This window comes from Macadamia integrifolia, unplaced genomic scaffold (genome assembly GCF_013358625.1).
Source record: "Macadamia integrifolia cultivar HAES 741 unplaced genomic scaffold, SCU_Mint_v3 scaffold704, whole genome shotgun sequence".
Lineage (NCBI taxonomy): Eukaryota > Viridiplantae > Streptophyta > Magnoliopsida > Proteales > Proteaceae > Macadamia > Macadamia integrifolia.
Genome location: NW_024870517.1, coordinates 30,262 through 45,813, shown reverse-complemented (window position 1 = coordinate 45,813; position 15,552 = coordinate 30,262). Strand labels below are relative to the sequence as shown.

Genomic DNA, 15,552 nt, shown 5'->3' with positions numbered 1-15,552 from the left:
CTAGTAAACTGGGCTATAGAATTGGGTGAATTTGACATCCAGTACAAATCGAGAACCGTAATAAAAGTACAGGCCCTAGCGGACTTCATAGCCGAGACAACGCTCCTAGATGAACCCCAGGAGTTTGTCGTGGCTCGGGCAGAAAGGACTTGGACATTGTATGTGGATGGTGCATCCAACAGCGCAGGAAGTGGCGTTGGGATCATACTTGTTAGCCCCGAGGGATTCAAAATCGAGTATGTAATACGGTTCGACTTCGATGCATCCAATAATGAAGCTGAGTACGAAGCACTAATAGCCAGAATAAATCTGGCATGGGCCTTGATGGTAGAGGAGTTAGTAGTGTATAGTGACTCACAGCTCGTGGTGTGACAGGTGAATGGGGACTATGAAGCCAAGGAGCAAAGGATGGCTGAATACTTGAAGACGGTGCAAGAGAAAGTAATAGCCTTTAAAGAGTTCGAGGTAAGGCAGGTGCCATGGGAAGAGAATGCTAGCATAGACACGCTATCACAATTGGCCACCTCTGACTTCGGGGACCTTGGATGATCAGTGTATTTCAAAGTATTACCCCAACCAAGCATTGAAGGACCCCGGGGAGGTATTACCCGTTGGCGAGGACGGCCTTAGCTGGATGGATGCCATAATCTAATACTTGAAGGAAGGAATACTCCCCAAGGATAGGGACAAGGCAAGGAAGGTATGTATGCGGTCAGCATGCTTCCTATTGAGGGATGAGACGCTGTGCAAAATAGGGTTCACCACACCGTACCTCAAATGGTTGAACCCTGCCGATGGTGAATACGCACTCCGAGAAGTACATGAAGGGATATACGGACAACACCTGGGAGCCTGGGCCTTGACCCATAAAGTGCTGAGGCAGGGCTTGTTCTGGCCGACCATGAGGAAGGATGCGGAGTTGTTTGTCAGGAAGTGCATTAAGTGTCAAATGTTTCCCCCCATCCCTTGGTAGCACTCTACCGAGCTTTCTTCCCTGTCAATCCCGGTACCATTTACCATGTGGGGAATGGATATCCTGGGCCCGTTCCCCCTAGCCACAAGGTAAAGAAAGTTTGTTGTGGTGGCGGTAGACTACTTCACGAAGTGGACAGAACCCGAAGCACTGGCTACGATATTCGAAAAGAATGTAAGGGACTTCTTTGAGAGGGCGGTAGTCTATCGATTCGGAATCCCTCGGGTTGTGATAACAGATAATGGAGCTCAATTTTCCAACCTAACTTTTGGCTTATTTTGTGATGCCCTTGGCATTGACCATAAGAAAACGTCCGTCGGTTACCCATCGACCAACAGATTGATAGAGGTAACCAATCGTACCCTGCTCCAAGGAATAAAGAAGAGAATGAATGACACCAAAGGGTTATGGGCAAAAGAGTTATACAACATCCTCTGGGCTTACCGCACGATTGAGAGATCAGCCACTGAAGAAACACCCTTCATTTTAACCTACAGCACCGAAGCTTACTCTCAGTAGAGGTAGGAGCCGCGACCCATCGGATTCAGTATTACAATGAAGAAGAAAATGATAAAGGACTCCGAGCTAATTTAGACCTCTTGACTGAAGTCAGAGATGCCTCACAAGAAAGGATCGCTGCCTACCAGCAAAAGGTTGCGAGGTATTACAACTCCAAAGTCCGAAGGAACAAGTTCAGAATGGGTGACCTCGTCCTCAGAAGGGCAGAGATATTAGACCCAAGGCATCAAGAAAAGTTAGCTCCAAATTGGGAAGGTCCTTACAGAGTCTCGAGGATAATACGACCAGGGTCCTATCACCTGGAGACTACAGGGGGAGAAAAGGTACCCCAATCATGGAACTCGAAGAACTTGAGGAAATTCTACCAGTAGTGAAGTAGCATGCACATTTATAAATATATAAATGTAACTCTCTAAGTTGTAACTCTCCATCCCAAACACTCCAAAGGATTTTCATTTCATAAATATATGAGCTGGCTTACGATAATCGCTTCCCGATAGTTGCTAATATAAGGCACTCCCTTCGAATAAGCGCTCCGGCCGAAGCCGAGAAAACATGGTCAAAAGAATAACCTTGGTCGGGAGCTCAAGCCAAGGCAGAGCAGACCTAACCAGGAACCTTAGATAGGACCCTAGTTGAGAGCCGACAACAGATAGGGGTTATGAAGGAAGCACTTGCGGCGGGGGAAGACACCCCGAGGTACGTGGGAACCTCGGCCTTTATTCCCACACCATTGAAGCAATGACTCAACAAGACCGAACCTTGTGATAAAGGTTGGCTCCCACAACCACTTGAATGAGAGCTTCGACCTTCATACCCTCACCTTTAGGCCGAAGATCTAGAACATCCCTTCAGATTCGGAATCGGTCTTTGGGATTGCAAAGAAAAAAAAAATAGGTAAGACAAATCGAGAAGACAAGTATCTAAACAAAAAGCATTTCATTCATAGGGACGCCCGAAGGCCAAAATTACCAAAAAAAAAAAAAAAAACCTAAGCAAGTTGCAAAGAGGCCTGAGAGCAAAAAAAAAAAAAAGGGGGGGGGACCTCATAGAGCGTCTGCTGGAGGGATGGCCTTGTCCTCGGCATAGTCGACAGCGTCGACATCGGAGTCTCCTCTCCCAGGAGTAAGAGGGACCTCATGAGAAACCTGGACCCCCTCTCCCTCACTGCCTCTATCCTTGCCATTTGCAACCTCGGTATTGGCAGGAGCTGCATCGGCATCCTCCTCGAAGATGAGGCCACTTCCCTCGAAGGATACCTCAGGATGATATTCGAGGACCCAGTCTCGAACATCGGTGGCACCCATGATGAACCCGGGGGCGATGGCGGGCTTTATCACCTCCCGAAAGTCCTTAGAGGACTTGTAGCTCTCAACGGCTCGGGCTTCGGCCTCCCTCAGCTTTGCGGCCATCTATGCCTCCAATTCTTTGAGCTTCCGATCGCTCTCCTACTGTGTGTGGAGGAGGTTAGCCTCCAAATGTTTCACTTTCTCAAGGAGGACTGTACACTCCTTGTTAAGCGTTGAATTTTCTCGCTCGGACACCTTGAGGTCCCTGGCCAGGGATTCGTCTTGGATAGTCAGTTGGCCAACTTGGTTATGAGCCTGAAAGAGATTAACAGTTGGAAAAAATGAAAAAAATACTAAAGGCCGAATGCTGAAGATTACCGCTGCCATAAACACGCAAGTGCTTGTAATCATGGCCTTGGTCCCTTGGCTTTGGGCCTCGATCGCGTCTGCTGGCAGGCTCCCCTTCTGGATGAGCTCTCGGGCAATATGCCCAATGGAAAGTGTCTCACCCTCCTTGATGGACCACCGAGGGATGAACCCGACTTTGGCTCGAGAATGACTGCCTCTCAGGCTTCGGAAGTCGGCACCAAGGGAGGAGGCCCTCTGAGGGGATGTGCCTCAGCTTGGGGCCTCGAGCGCCTGAACGGCCTCGGCGGTGGGGCCTTCAGATCTGGGATTCTTCTTTGGGAGGGCGTAGGAAGTCAAAGCCCCTCTTTTCTTGGCTTTCTTCAGCTACCTCTGCTGGGCGTCTTGGGCCCTGGCTTTCTTCAGTTGGGCCTGTCTCTCAGCGTGGCAGCTCTGGTTTCTACTCTCGAAATTTACACTGCAACAAAGATGGTCAAGATCAGTACGAGAATGCTAAATCTGAAGCAAAAATAGTGGCAAACCTAGGACTCACCCGGGCTAAGCCCGAATAGGAACGGAAAGGCATCCGACTAGAGGCTACTAAACTCGACAGGCCGATGAAGTGTCTTGTCCTTAGCCATCGATAGTGACTCCACATCTATCCCGAAGAGGGTAGGTGCAGAGTTCACGTCCTTCAGGTCTGGGACGTCCTAAGTATTACCAAAGGGGAACCCTTCGGACACCCTCACAAAAAAGAACTTCAACTTCCAACCGTGTATCAAGGTCAGGTATCGGTTCAGAAATCGGAGGTCTTTTCTAGGGCAGAAGTAGTACCAGCCCGAGTCCCCCTTGCTGGAACTGAGAGACATACAGTTGAGGAAGAGAGGAAGGGAGAGCGGTCTCCCCATCTGAGAGAAGAAGACGATGAAACTAAGGACTTGTCGCCACCCGTTCAGGGTCAGCTAGGCTGGAGAGTTGCCATAGTTCCGAAACACCTGGCTAAAGAACGGGTGAAGAGGGAGCTGAAGCCTGGCCTTGAAGGCATCCCAATAGAAGCAGAGCTCTTTAGGATTTCGGTAGCTCGCTCTATCTTCGGGTCTCAATATCCGAATGACGAACTCGTCCAACATACTACATGACGCACGGAGCTCCATTAGCTCCTCCTCGGTCATGGTCGACACTATATTCCTGGCTTCGACCTTTAGGGACTCGTTTGCCTGGGCCTTTGAGTCGAGAAGCCCCTCCCTAATACCTCCACCACTCATGTCACTGGCGGTAGAGGACGAGGAGGCATCCGAAGATGTAGATGTGGAGGACGAGTCCGAAGACATCCCTTGGACCTGGTCGGGACTCTGACACCTAGAAACCGCACCCTTGGATGATGAGGGGCCACTACCTAAAGAGCTAGACATAACTTACTTCTCAATGACTCTGGCCGAACCGAAGATCAAAGGACAGTTAAGGACGAAGGACAAAGGGTCAGAGAAATGAGTAGAAGATGACAAAATAAGAGAAAGTGACACTATTTATACGTAACAGTGCGTTGACACGACTCCCTGGCCTTATTAAATGCAATACACGTCATCCACGTGAGATTCCAGAAGTACACTCGAGCAAAAGCGCACGAGCGAAGTACCGCACCCTGATTCGAGTAGACCTGATCGAAGGTCACTACCTCGAAAAGGAGCTCAGGCTAAGGCCGAGTGGACCTAGTCGAAGGTCTCAATCTCGGGAGGGGGCTCAGGTAAAGGCTGAGTGGACCTAATCGAATGTCTCAACCTCGGTAGGGGGCTCAGGCAAAGGTCGAGTGAACCTGACCGAAGATCACTACCTCGGAAGGGAGCTCAGGCTAAGGCCGAGTGGACCTAGCCGAGGGTCTCAACCTCAGTAGGGGGCTCAGGGCAAGGCCAAGTGAACCTGACCGAAGGTCACTACCTCGGTAGGGAACTCAGGCTAAGGCTGAGTGAACCTAACCGAAGGTCTCAACCTCAGAAGGGGGCTAAGACTAAGGCCGAGTGAACTTGACCGAAGGTCACTACGGCGGTAGGGGTCTCAGCCAAAGGCCAAGCAGACCTGATCGAAGGTCAACCTCAGAAGGGAGCTCAGGCCAAGGCTGAGTGAACCTAATCGAAGGTTAGAACCTCGATTGGTGGCTCAGGCCAAGACCGAGCATAACTAACAGAAGGTCGTGTTTTCAAGACAAATGCCGAAATCAAAGGCTGAAGGGGCACTCGAAAGAGAAATTAAGTAGTTACTTCTACTGAGCGTCCTAGTGGAAGTAAGGGGGCTGTTGATACGGTAGAATTTATCGCCCAATAAAGCAAAGACACGTGGCATCCGAGGGAGGGACGCGTGTCATCCATCAGATAGAGGCCACGAGGCTTCAAACCACATGAGGAGAAGATGCCCGAGGGGGGTTCCCAAAACCCTAGGCGGAGAAACCCTATAAGAGGGAACCCGAAAGAAACCTGAGGGGAGGTACGCCGACACCCACCATTACTCCTGTAAAAACACTGTTCTGCCAGTTACTAACTTGGGCATCGGAGGACTAATCCCTGAGATACCTCTAGGCCTCTGCCTTCCATGCTTGTGCAGGGTTGGCTCATACAGATTTTCGGCAGTAACACAGAGCAAATAGACAGCCTTTTGAATAAAATTGCATCATCATCCGAAGACAAACATGTCAGAATTTTCTTTTCTCCAATTGAAACAAGAAGCCAGAGCACCTTTTGAATAAAATTGTTATCCTCTTTATCCATCTTTCCTTTTCTCCAATTGAAATAGGTCAGAATTTTTAAACCTGTGATTCCATAACCTGTTCTCTATTTCTGTTCTGTTTACAAGAGTAATAGATGCACTAATTCCCTATCTAATTATCTTGCTATGGATTCATCAGTTGAATCTTAGTCTCTGTTTAAAGTTCAGTTTTCTCAATCAATATCAAATCCTGGTTCAACTTACTTTTCTAAAATCTGGATTCATCAAAATCCTATGTTATCTGTTTCTAATTTCAGTTTCAGTTTCTAAAACTCTACTTTCTAGAATTCAACTAAATGTCTAAATCTTAGTTGCTAATTCTAGTAATTCCTACTTCTGGTAGTTACTAATTTGGTTTCTATTTTTTGTCTGGGTTTTGGTAAGTTAAAAAAGTGGGTTCTTCCATATATCCGCATCTGGGAGAGGGGTTACCGCTAAAAAAACCTAAACCCTAACCAAGCATCTTGTAATCGATGCCATGTCTGGGTTTCCATAGTCTATTACCAAAGCCCAATCCGAACTTATCATCATAAATAAAAATGAAAGTGGAAACCAACGGACGGGGCAATGGGGATCGAGGCGAAGGGGATGGAGGAGTGGGCTGGAGGGAGGAGAAGTTGTGTGTGTGTGTGTGTGTGTGTGTGAGAGAGAGAGAGAGAGAGAGAGAGAGAGAGAGAGAGGGAGAAGTGCTGCAACGTCACAGGTCAAATGCAGGTTACTGGGAAAAAAATTATGATGTAGCAACAGTGTATTGAATCCAATAGTTTATATAGACTAAGCGAATCCAACAGCTAAGATCCTGCTAGCATGTAAGATTCTAAAGTATCCTGCTAGCATGCCTATCCCTCTCCCTTTTTTATTTGTGCAAGGACTTGAATACAAATCCAGTATATTGTGGAGTTGTGTTCCAGAAGAATTAGGAATCAGTCATTCTAGAAGATCTAAGAATGTGGTTTGGATTTTTTTTATTTATTTAATTTTTTTGGTAACGGCAAAGAATCTCTAGCAGCCCATGGAGCCAAACTTTACGCATCAAAATTAAATAAAATAGCAAATAATTAAAAATATTTTGGGTGAAATTCTTTATAAATAAAACCACCATCGTCAACTCTCATATTCTCCTCAACTCCGCTCAGCTGATGTGATTCTCTTTTAGACTTTTGCTTTCTTCCCACTATGAAAGAACCCTGGTCCTTTAAGAACATATTATAAGGTCCTATTACTATTATTGTTATCACAACAAAGAAACTTAAAATCCAAGATAAGCTGCCTCTGTTTTTTGGAGGCTGTCACAACTCACAATTCACAACTCACAACTCACAACAACTGCTACAGTTGACTTCCATCACCCGAGAATCTGAAAGAGGTGTGAGTACAGAGAGATACACAGATGATCAAAGATCCCAAAAGGATTGTGGGGTCCTGTATTGGGGGAGATTCTTCTCACAATAGCCTGATGAAAAACAAAAAAAAATTCTTGTGGAAAGGATTTTATCATTTATGATGGGCAAACTGGCAGAGCCTACTAGAAGTCTAGTAGTAACATAGAAATCTTTGTTGCTGGTGTTCCTGCTGCATCTGAGGCAGATTTTTGGTTTTTAAGGAAAAACCCAGTTGATAGTCTTAAAGATTTTTAATAAAGTGAGTTGCTAGTTTCTTCACTTCTCTAATTTTGTGTTTTGGTTTCCTTAGGTTCTGAAAGTGGACGAGTTTTGTGGATGTGAATCGATTGTTTTTTTTTTTTTTTTTTTTTTTTTTTTCTTGTTTTCTCTTTTTTTCCACCTTGTAAGTTCTTCCCAATTTGGTGTTGGATTTTCTTTTTCTTAATTTTTTGTGTGCATCATAGAGTAGGAAATGGGGAAAAAAACATATATCATTGAAGAATCTGCAGAAAGTTGGCTCGTTTTATGTTTCTTGGCCCCTCTTTAGTTTCCTTTTTCATTTATGCTTGTCGATTTGGATCCTATGTTTACCGCAATTTTTGACGGATTTGGGGCTCCTGAAGAGGGTTCTTATTCTTTAGTTATTTGAGTGCTTTAAATGTGACATACGTGGAATTGTGAATAGAAAAAGAAGAAAACCATCTTCACAGAATCAATGGAAAGCTTTTTCTAAACTTATTATCGAATTGTTTTCCAGTCTGTCTATGGAACTTTCTCTTCTCTGAAATGTTTCTTTGATTGCAGTTGCTAAAGATTTTGTTTGACGATGTTTCTGCAACTCGGACAGATTGGAATTTTGGAGACGGGAGAGACGAACCCTCTGTGGAAGTTCCTCTTCTTGTTTTTTATCTTTTGCGTTCTTCTCTATTTTGGATCCTGAATTTATGCAAATTGGGATGCAGTAGGGTCTTTTTGTGTGATGGGGTTTTGAAGATTAAACTTATATCATGGAGGATGGTGCTGCTTTTCGATCTGATTCTATGTTGGAGAATTTTCCGGGCACTGTACCGGATTTTGATCTCATGGATGAACTCTTGTTAGGAGGAGGTTGTTGGTTGGAGACATCTGATGGATCCAATTTCCTGCAACAACCAGGCCCATCTACTTCTACTGCTCTCTTTGACTCTTCATATTTTTTGCGTGCTTCGGAGTATAACCATGGCTGCTTGAATCCAGTTTCGTCTGAAAAAGATGAAGAAGAGACCAAAGCTTCCACTTTCCCTGAAAATCTATCCCAAGCTGGACCTCCAACTGAAAGCCCTCTAGGAACTCGATCTCTAAATCAGAGTATGGTTGAAATTACTGAAGGCTCTGGCCAATTGCTACGTTTTCCAGCTGAAGGAAGCTCTGAAGTAGTTAGAAAGTGGTGGATAGGGCCAAGGGAAAATCTGGGTCCTCCTTCTGTGAGAGAGAGATTAATTCAAGCTCTTGGATATATAAGAGAGTTCACAAAAGATAGAGATATTCTTATTCAAGTATGGGTTCCTACCAGGAGAGGAGAAAGAAATGTGCTAAGAACTGATGAACAGCCCTTCTCCCTCCAGTCTAATTGTTCGAGGCTTGCATATTACAGAAATGCCTCCACGAACTTCCAATTCTCAACTGAAGAGGATTCGGATGTGATGATCGGTCTGCCCAGCAGGGTTTTCTTGGGTAAAGTTCCAGAGTGGACGCCTGATGTTCGATTCTTTGACAGCGATGAGTACCCACGACTTAATCATGCCCACAAGTATGATGTGCGGGGGACCTTTGGCCTTCCTGTTTTTGAACGAAGTAATCGGACTTGCTTGGGTGTTGTTGAGGTTGTGATGACAACGCAAAAGATCCATTATCGCTCTGAGCTTGAAAGTGTCCGCAAAGCTCTTGAGGTATGGATTGTATGTTTCTTTATTTACAGAGTTAAGCTGCAGCATTCAAAAGGTTTAGTAAAGCATGAACCACATAACTATGGAATTTACTTATATAGTTGGGTGTAGTTATATACATAAATATGGTCATTGCTGAGACTCTACTCTTGGAGAGTTCTTTTCCTTCTTTTTTTTATTTTTTTTGTTCCCAAACCCTATGTGGTGCATCAAGGCCGCTGGCACTGAATTTCCTGGGGGAAAGAAAAGTAATGGTTGCTCAAAAGAAATGTCAGGACACCAACCCTATTGGGAGTCAATCTTTTTGCAGTTGAAGCCATTACTTTCTTCACCTTCCAAGAAGCACTGGAGACCTTTGAAATTAAAATCATTACAAAATTGCAATTTAGGCCATCTATTAAGTAGAACAGCTTTTGAATGAACACTTTCTTGTAAAGCAAGATAAGTTTGTCTCTGATGATGTTTAAAACATCTGATTTGAGTATTTGTGGGCTTCCTATTTTCAGACCATCCAATTTATAAGATCGTCTAGACTGATGAGACTTATATCATTTATAAAGGTTGCAAGATTCACAGATTCTTTCTGATAGATAAGTAGCGTATTTGAAATAATTTAGAATTTAGAAGAATTACCATTGAAAGCTATGAAGGCTTGCTGCAAGACAAGATTTAGGTAGCTCACAACATTAGTTCATGCTCACCAGAGCATCTTTAGGTTATAGAGTTATGTTTCTTGACAATTGTTATCTGCTCATGCGTATGGAGTATGAGAGGCAATGGGGAATACCTCATGTTGGGAAAGGCTTATGACCTGATTCCCTTTCAAATACTCATTGTATAGGTTTGCCTGAACTATCAAAGGCAAACCATGGCTCATATTTCTCTAAATTTTTTGTCAGATAATGAAAGCAACAAATGGTGTTCTCCCTCTGTTCGTTCTTTTTCCTTTTCGTTTGTCTGTTCCGTTTCTATATCTGCAGTTTTACCTATTTTTATTGGGGGATTATTGGAGTCACAACCATTTAGAACTTTTATTGAAGTCACAAACAGATATGAGCCATCCATTTTCATGGTTTTTCCTATCTAAACTGTTTTTCCTGCTCAGGAGTTGGGAGCAAGGTTTTGAGAACACGGAATCGTTGGAATCGTTCAAGGCTGATATCGATCCGATTCCAATCCGAACCCCAATCCGGACAAAAATACCCTTGGGTTCAATTAAAAAGCATTTTTTTGAACTGTTTTACCCTTTGTCGGTACCAAACTATTGATAAGGTTCCGGCTCAGAATCAGGATTAGTCAAGGCCGATTCCAATCCAATCCGACTGATTTAGGCCGATCCAATCCAATTCCTCAAACCATGGTTGGGAGAGTTCAGAATAATGGGTAGTAACAGTACACTTTCATGGACATACACGGATGCATGGTGTAAATGAGGGTATTTATGACTGAATTAGACTCAAATGTGATATGTGGCTAATTTAGACCATGTCCTCTCTATCCAACAGTTGAGATGGGCATATCACCCGTCCACGTGGCAGAATAGATAGGGTAATCCAGTCTTTTGAGGTTTTTAGTATAATCTCAAACCTTTGTGAATTAATATTTTACCATGTTTATTTGCATATTCTTATAGTTCTATGTTTGTTGTAAGCTTCTTTCCTTTTATGTTCTGAAAATATTATTGCCCTCTGGGCATGATTTTGTTCTTCATTAACTTTGTCAATAGTTTTTTTCCCCTTTCTCTGGACATAAAATTTCTTGGAAACATAATATTGATTTCATCACCTGCCACCACCCCCTCACCCCCCCCCCCCCCCAAAAAAAAAAAAAAAAAAAAACACACAAAACCATACACACACACAACCTTTTGCTTCCCGTGTCTTTTTTGCAGCATAATGCTCGTAAGACAAACCTTTTCATTAGAATGAGGATTTCATATCTCTCAGTCTTTTCCTGAACAAAATTTTTGCAGGCTGTTGATCTTAGGAGTTCTGAAGTTCCAAGTTATTCCCATGAACAGGTAAATTTTAGCTACTCAAAAAACGATCTGATTTAATCATTTTTTGTTTTTTTGTTTTTTGTTTTTTGTTTTTTGTTTTTTGTTTTTTTGTGTTTTGTTTTCTGTTTTCTGTTTTCTGTTTTTGTTTTTGTTTTTGTTTTTTGTTTTTGTTTTTGTTTTTTGTTTTTTGTTTTTTGTTTTTGTTTTGTTTTGTTTTGTTTTGTTGTTGCTGTGTTTTTTTTAGGGGATGCTGCATGTAGGATTCCTTTTTTTTTTTTTCTTTCCTCAATCTTTAATTAATGCCAGGCACATAACAAATCCTACGAAGCCGTATTACCTGAGATTCGAGAGGTCCTAAGAACTGTTTGTGAGACACATAAATTGCCCTTGGCTCAGACTTGGGTGCCATGCAGCCAACAAGGCAAAGGAGGTTGCCGACACTCTGATGAGAACTTTGCTGTTTGTGTTTCCACTGAGGATTCAGCTTGCTATGTGGCTGATCAAAGTTTTTGGGATTTTCATGAGGCATGCTCTGAGCATCATCTGTTTAAAGGTCAAGGTGTAGCAGGGAAAGCATTCACGACAAACCAACCATGCTTCTCAAATGATATAACTACTACTTTCACTAAGGCAGAATACCCTCTCTTACATTATGCGAGGATGTTTCAACTACGGGCTGCTGTTGCAATCCGCCTGCGCAGTATCTACACTGGAACTACTGATTATGTTTTGGAGTTCTTCTTACCTGTGGTTTGCCAAGACCCGGAAGAACAAAAACTGATGCTTAATTCCTTGTCCATGGTAATACAAAGGGTCTGCTGGAGCTTACGAGTTCTCACCGATAAGGAGCTTCAACAAGAAACTGTTCATCTTGGTGAAGTGGGTTCTTCAAAGGGGAAACCTGATACAGAATTGCCAAAGTTGGGCTTTAGCATTATAGGGTCTCCACATGAAGAACCATCCTGGATTTCACATTTCGTGGAGGCCCAACAGAAGGTTAAAACTGTTCCATTGGAGTTTCAGAAAGAAAATCCAACGGAAGAATTCAAGCTCACATCTCATTGGGATAACCCTAGCTTGGCATTGCAGAAAGGGAAAACGCTGCCTAGGCAGGATCATCTGGATTCTGGATCCAAAGGTGGTGCTGAGTGTGCTGGAGATTCTTCTTTTCTGCAAGGTAACATCTCAGGCACAGGAAAAACAGGGGAAAAGAGACGGACCAAGGCTGAGAAGACAATCAGCTTGCAAGTTCTTCGTCAATACTTTGCAGGGAGCCTAAAGGATGCTGCCAAGAGTATTGGTGGTAAGTGACACATTATTTCCTTTTCAAACCTTTTCAATATGGTATTTCATTTTGAGTTTCATTATATTGATGTGTTTCAAAGCCATCAGCCAATGAATATACTCCTTGCAACATTCTGTTAAGAGTTGGAATCTGAATGTACTTTTAAGTTCTTGTAAAACTAGAATGTACTTGTGTTGTTGCATGTTGCGGTTTTCTCTTTTAATAGTTAAGTTACTTATTATTCACTGTGCATTATTGACCAAGTACATCGATAAAACCCACCCATTTTTGGTCAGTCACCTCCTATAAAAGGTGTTTGTTGAGAATGAGTTAAGTTGCTTTTCTTTTCGAAAGAGAATGAGATGTACAAGTCAGTTGCCAAATTACCAAGGCCTGTAACAAGTGGTTGCATGACTTCCTGAAGGCATTTTTTGCATGTTATGTACCTGAAAGAGTTTCTATTTCTTAGTTTTTCTGTGCAGGCCTGGCATGGATTGCTTACAAGTGTCTTTTCTATTGCAGTGTGCCCCACTACTCTGAAAAGGATATGCAGGCAACATGGGATCACCCGGTGGCCGTCTCGGAAGATCAAGAAGGTGGGACACTCTTTGAGAAAACTTCAGGTTGTCATTGACTCGGTCCAGGGTGCTGAAGGTGCTTATGAAATTGGTTCCTTCTATGCAAACTTCCCAGATTTGACCTCTCCAAATTTAACTGGAACCAGCCCATTTCCCACACTACAGACAATTGATAATCCAAAACCAATACACACGCAATCCGGGAGTTTAGTCGGCCCTCAACCTGCTATGTCAATATCTCCTTCCTCTTCATGCAGTCGGACATCCAGCTCAAACCTTTGTTGTTCCAACCATGGGACACCAAACCAGCCTCAGCCTGCCCATCTTACTGGCAGTGAAGAGGCTTCAGTGGCCGAAAACTCTGGTGTATTAAACAGTGGACGTGGTGATGCTGAGTTACATGTGCAGAGCCAAGAACCAAGGATTCAAACAAGATCAGAGAGTGAAAAATCCCTTGGTGAGCATCCTAATCTTGAGAGTTTAGCCCCCATGAGGAAATATGGTAGCCATGTATCACGAGATGAAAATGCTTTTAGAGTGAAAGTCATTTATGGGGAAGAGAAAATCCGGTTCAGCATGCAATCCAATTGGCGCTTCCATGATCTACAACAACAGATTGCGAGGCGGCTTAACATAGATGATATGAACAGAATTGATCTCAAGTACTTGGATGATGACTCAGAATGGGTCCTGTTAACATGTGATGCTGACCTGGAGGAGTGTGTACACATATACAAATCTTTTCAGACCCGCACGATCAAACTCTCTGTCTATCAAAGTTATCAGAATTTCGGAACTTCACTGGGTAGTAGTGGCTCATGACTGTTAAATAAACCACCCCTACCCTCTAGACGTTTTTCAGAGGTTATAGTGATTGATTTGGAAAAAGAACGACAAAGAAAATGAATTATTTTTCCCAGAATTTAAATGGATTGTCAAAAAACTACATTGCTACAAAACTAAATTTTAGATATGGGATGGGTTCAAGTGAAGCTTAATGTATGACTCTTGAAACCATCCTCTTGTGTTGAGGTTTTGAAGGTCGGATATGGTACTGTATAAGGCATGACCCGAGATGCAACAGCACTAGATACAAGAAAATTTGGTGGGAGGATGTGCTATAAGCTGTTCTTGCAGGCGCAACATGCATTGAATTTGAATCTGATTACATAGATGCAATGCTTGCAGAAGAGTCTAAAGAGGAATCTCTTGAGTTTGATAGGAGTTTGCTGCAGGAGGATGGATTAACCCCCACCCCACCACACCCCCCCCCCCCCCCCGCCAAAAAAAAAAAAAAAAAAAAAAAACCAGCATGAACTCATGGAACCAAATAAGCAAATAACTAGGTGTCACAATTCTTGTCATAAGATGGATGATCAGAGTGATTGATGTTGTACAAACACCTTAATCAGATATCTTTTAGTTGGACAGTTTTGAGAGAAAGATTGGCTACCTGCATCCAAATCTTTTGGCTACTAGATCTGTCAATAGGTTTATTGTGAATTAATAATCAAGCCTTGAGATGCTATTGTAAGTTTGATTGTAACCCACCTTAATGTATTGAAGGTGACTTCAATATGTTTTTAAAGTATACATGTCAGTCTTTTTCAGGAACTCTTTCCATCGATTCTATTACTGGGTTTTCTTGTCTTATCTAGCATTTTCAGGAACTCTCTCTCTCTCTCTCTCTCTCTCTCTCTCACACACACACACACAATGGATCCCAAATGAATTGCAGATTAAGAAAACCATGAACTCATCGTGGAGGCGATTTGGGAACGATTCTGAGTGACGGTGCAAAGGTGAGTCAGTGGGTTTGCCATTGATGGGGAGGAAGACCCTACTCCTATTCCAGCCAAAAAAATCTTTCGCAAAAGTAGTTGGCACGAAAATCTTCCCTAGTACGTTACGGTCAACTGACCATGCCTGAATACTTTCTGATTGGATTCATCAGTAAATATGACTTCGATCAAACGACTTGAGCTCTCCTTTTGCCCCAATCACTCCAGGGACTTTGCAATCAAAACTGCCAATGGACAAAAGGAATAAAACAATAGTATATTTTTCCAAAGGAGTTCCGAATACAAGGCACTAGAGTCCAATAGATACGTTGTAAAAGAAATCTGAGATAAAACAAAGTCCTATTTTACATTTAATTCTAGAAAATGACAAGTAAAGGATTAAAAGAATTGCATTGCTGTTGGGTTGTTGTCTGATTGGTTGATTGTCCCCTTTTCACTGACTTGCTCCTCCTTTCATAGCTTGTGGATTAACCGTGCCACCAGCCCACTATCCCCACCAAGCTGGGTCCCAATGTGCTCATGACACCTGTTCCCATGACCATAGCCTTTTAAGCGCATGCTTCTAACTGCCCTCACATGCTGGCACCATGTTTCTATGAAAAACGGACTCCTTGAACCTTACGGTCAGCCCACATTTCTCTCCTACGCACAAACTGCCCCTGCTATAATTGCCCCTCATAATCCACCATATGACGCCA

The 15,552-nt window shown here is 43.2% G+C and overlaps 1 protein-coding gene across 2 annotated transcripts; it reads left to right on the top strand.

Annotated features, from left to right (window-relative positions):
- Positions 1 to 7,018: 7,018 nt before the first annotated feature.
- Positions 7,019 to 14,666, top strand: LOC122069761 (protein NLP5-like). 2 transcript variants are annotated; one of them, XM_042633842.1, is made up of 5 exons: positions 7,019 to 7,524; positions 8,113 to 9,193; positions 11,163 to 11,210; positions 11,496 to 12,492; positions 12,997 to 14,666. In XM_042633842.1, the coding sequence occupies exons 2-5, from the start codon at positions 8,273 to 8,275 to the stop codon at positions 13,872 to 13,874; spliced, it is 2,844 nt and encodes a 947-aa protein (XP_042489776.1). In that variant the 5' UTR covers positions 7,019 to 7,524; positions 8,113 to 8,272; the 3' UTR covers positions 13,875 to 14,666. The 2 variants fall into 2 exon arrangements, with proteins under 2 accessions (XP_042489776.1, XP_042489775.1); XM_042633841.1 differs by having other exon boundaries at positions 8,070 to 9,193.
- Positions 14,667 to 15,552: the final 886 nt, after the last annotated feature.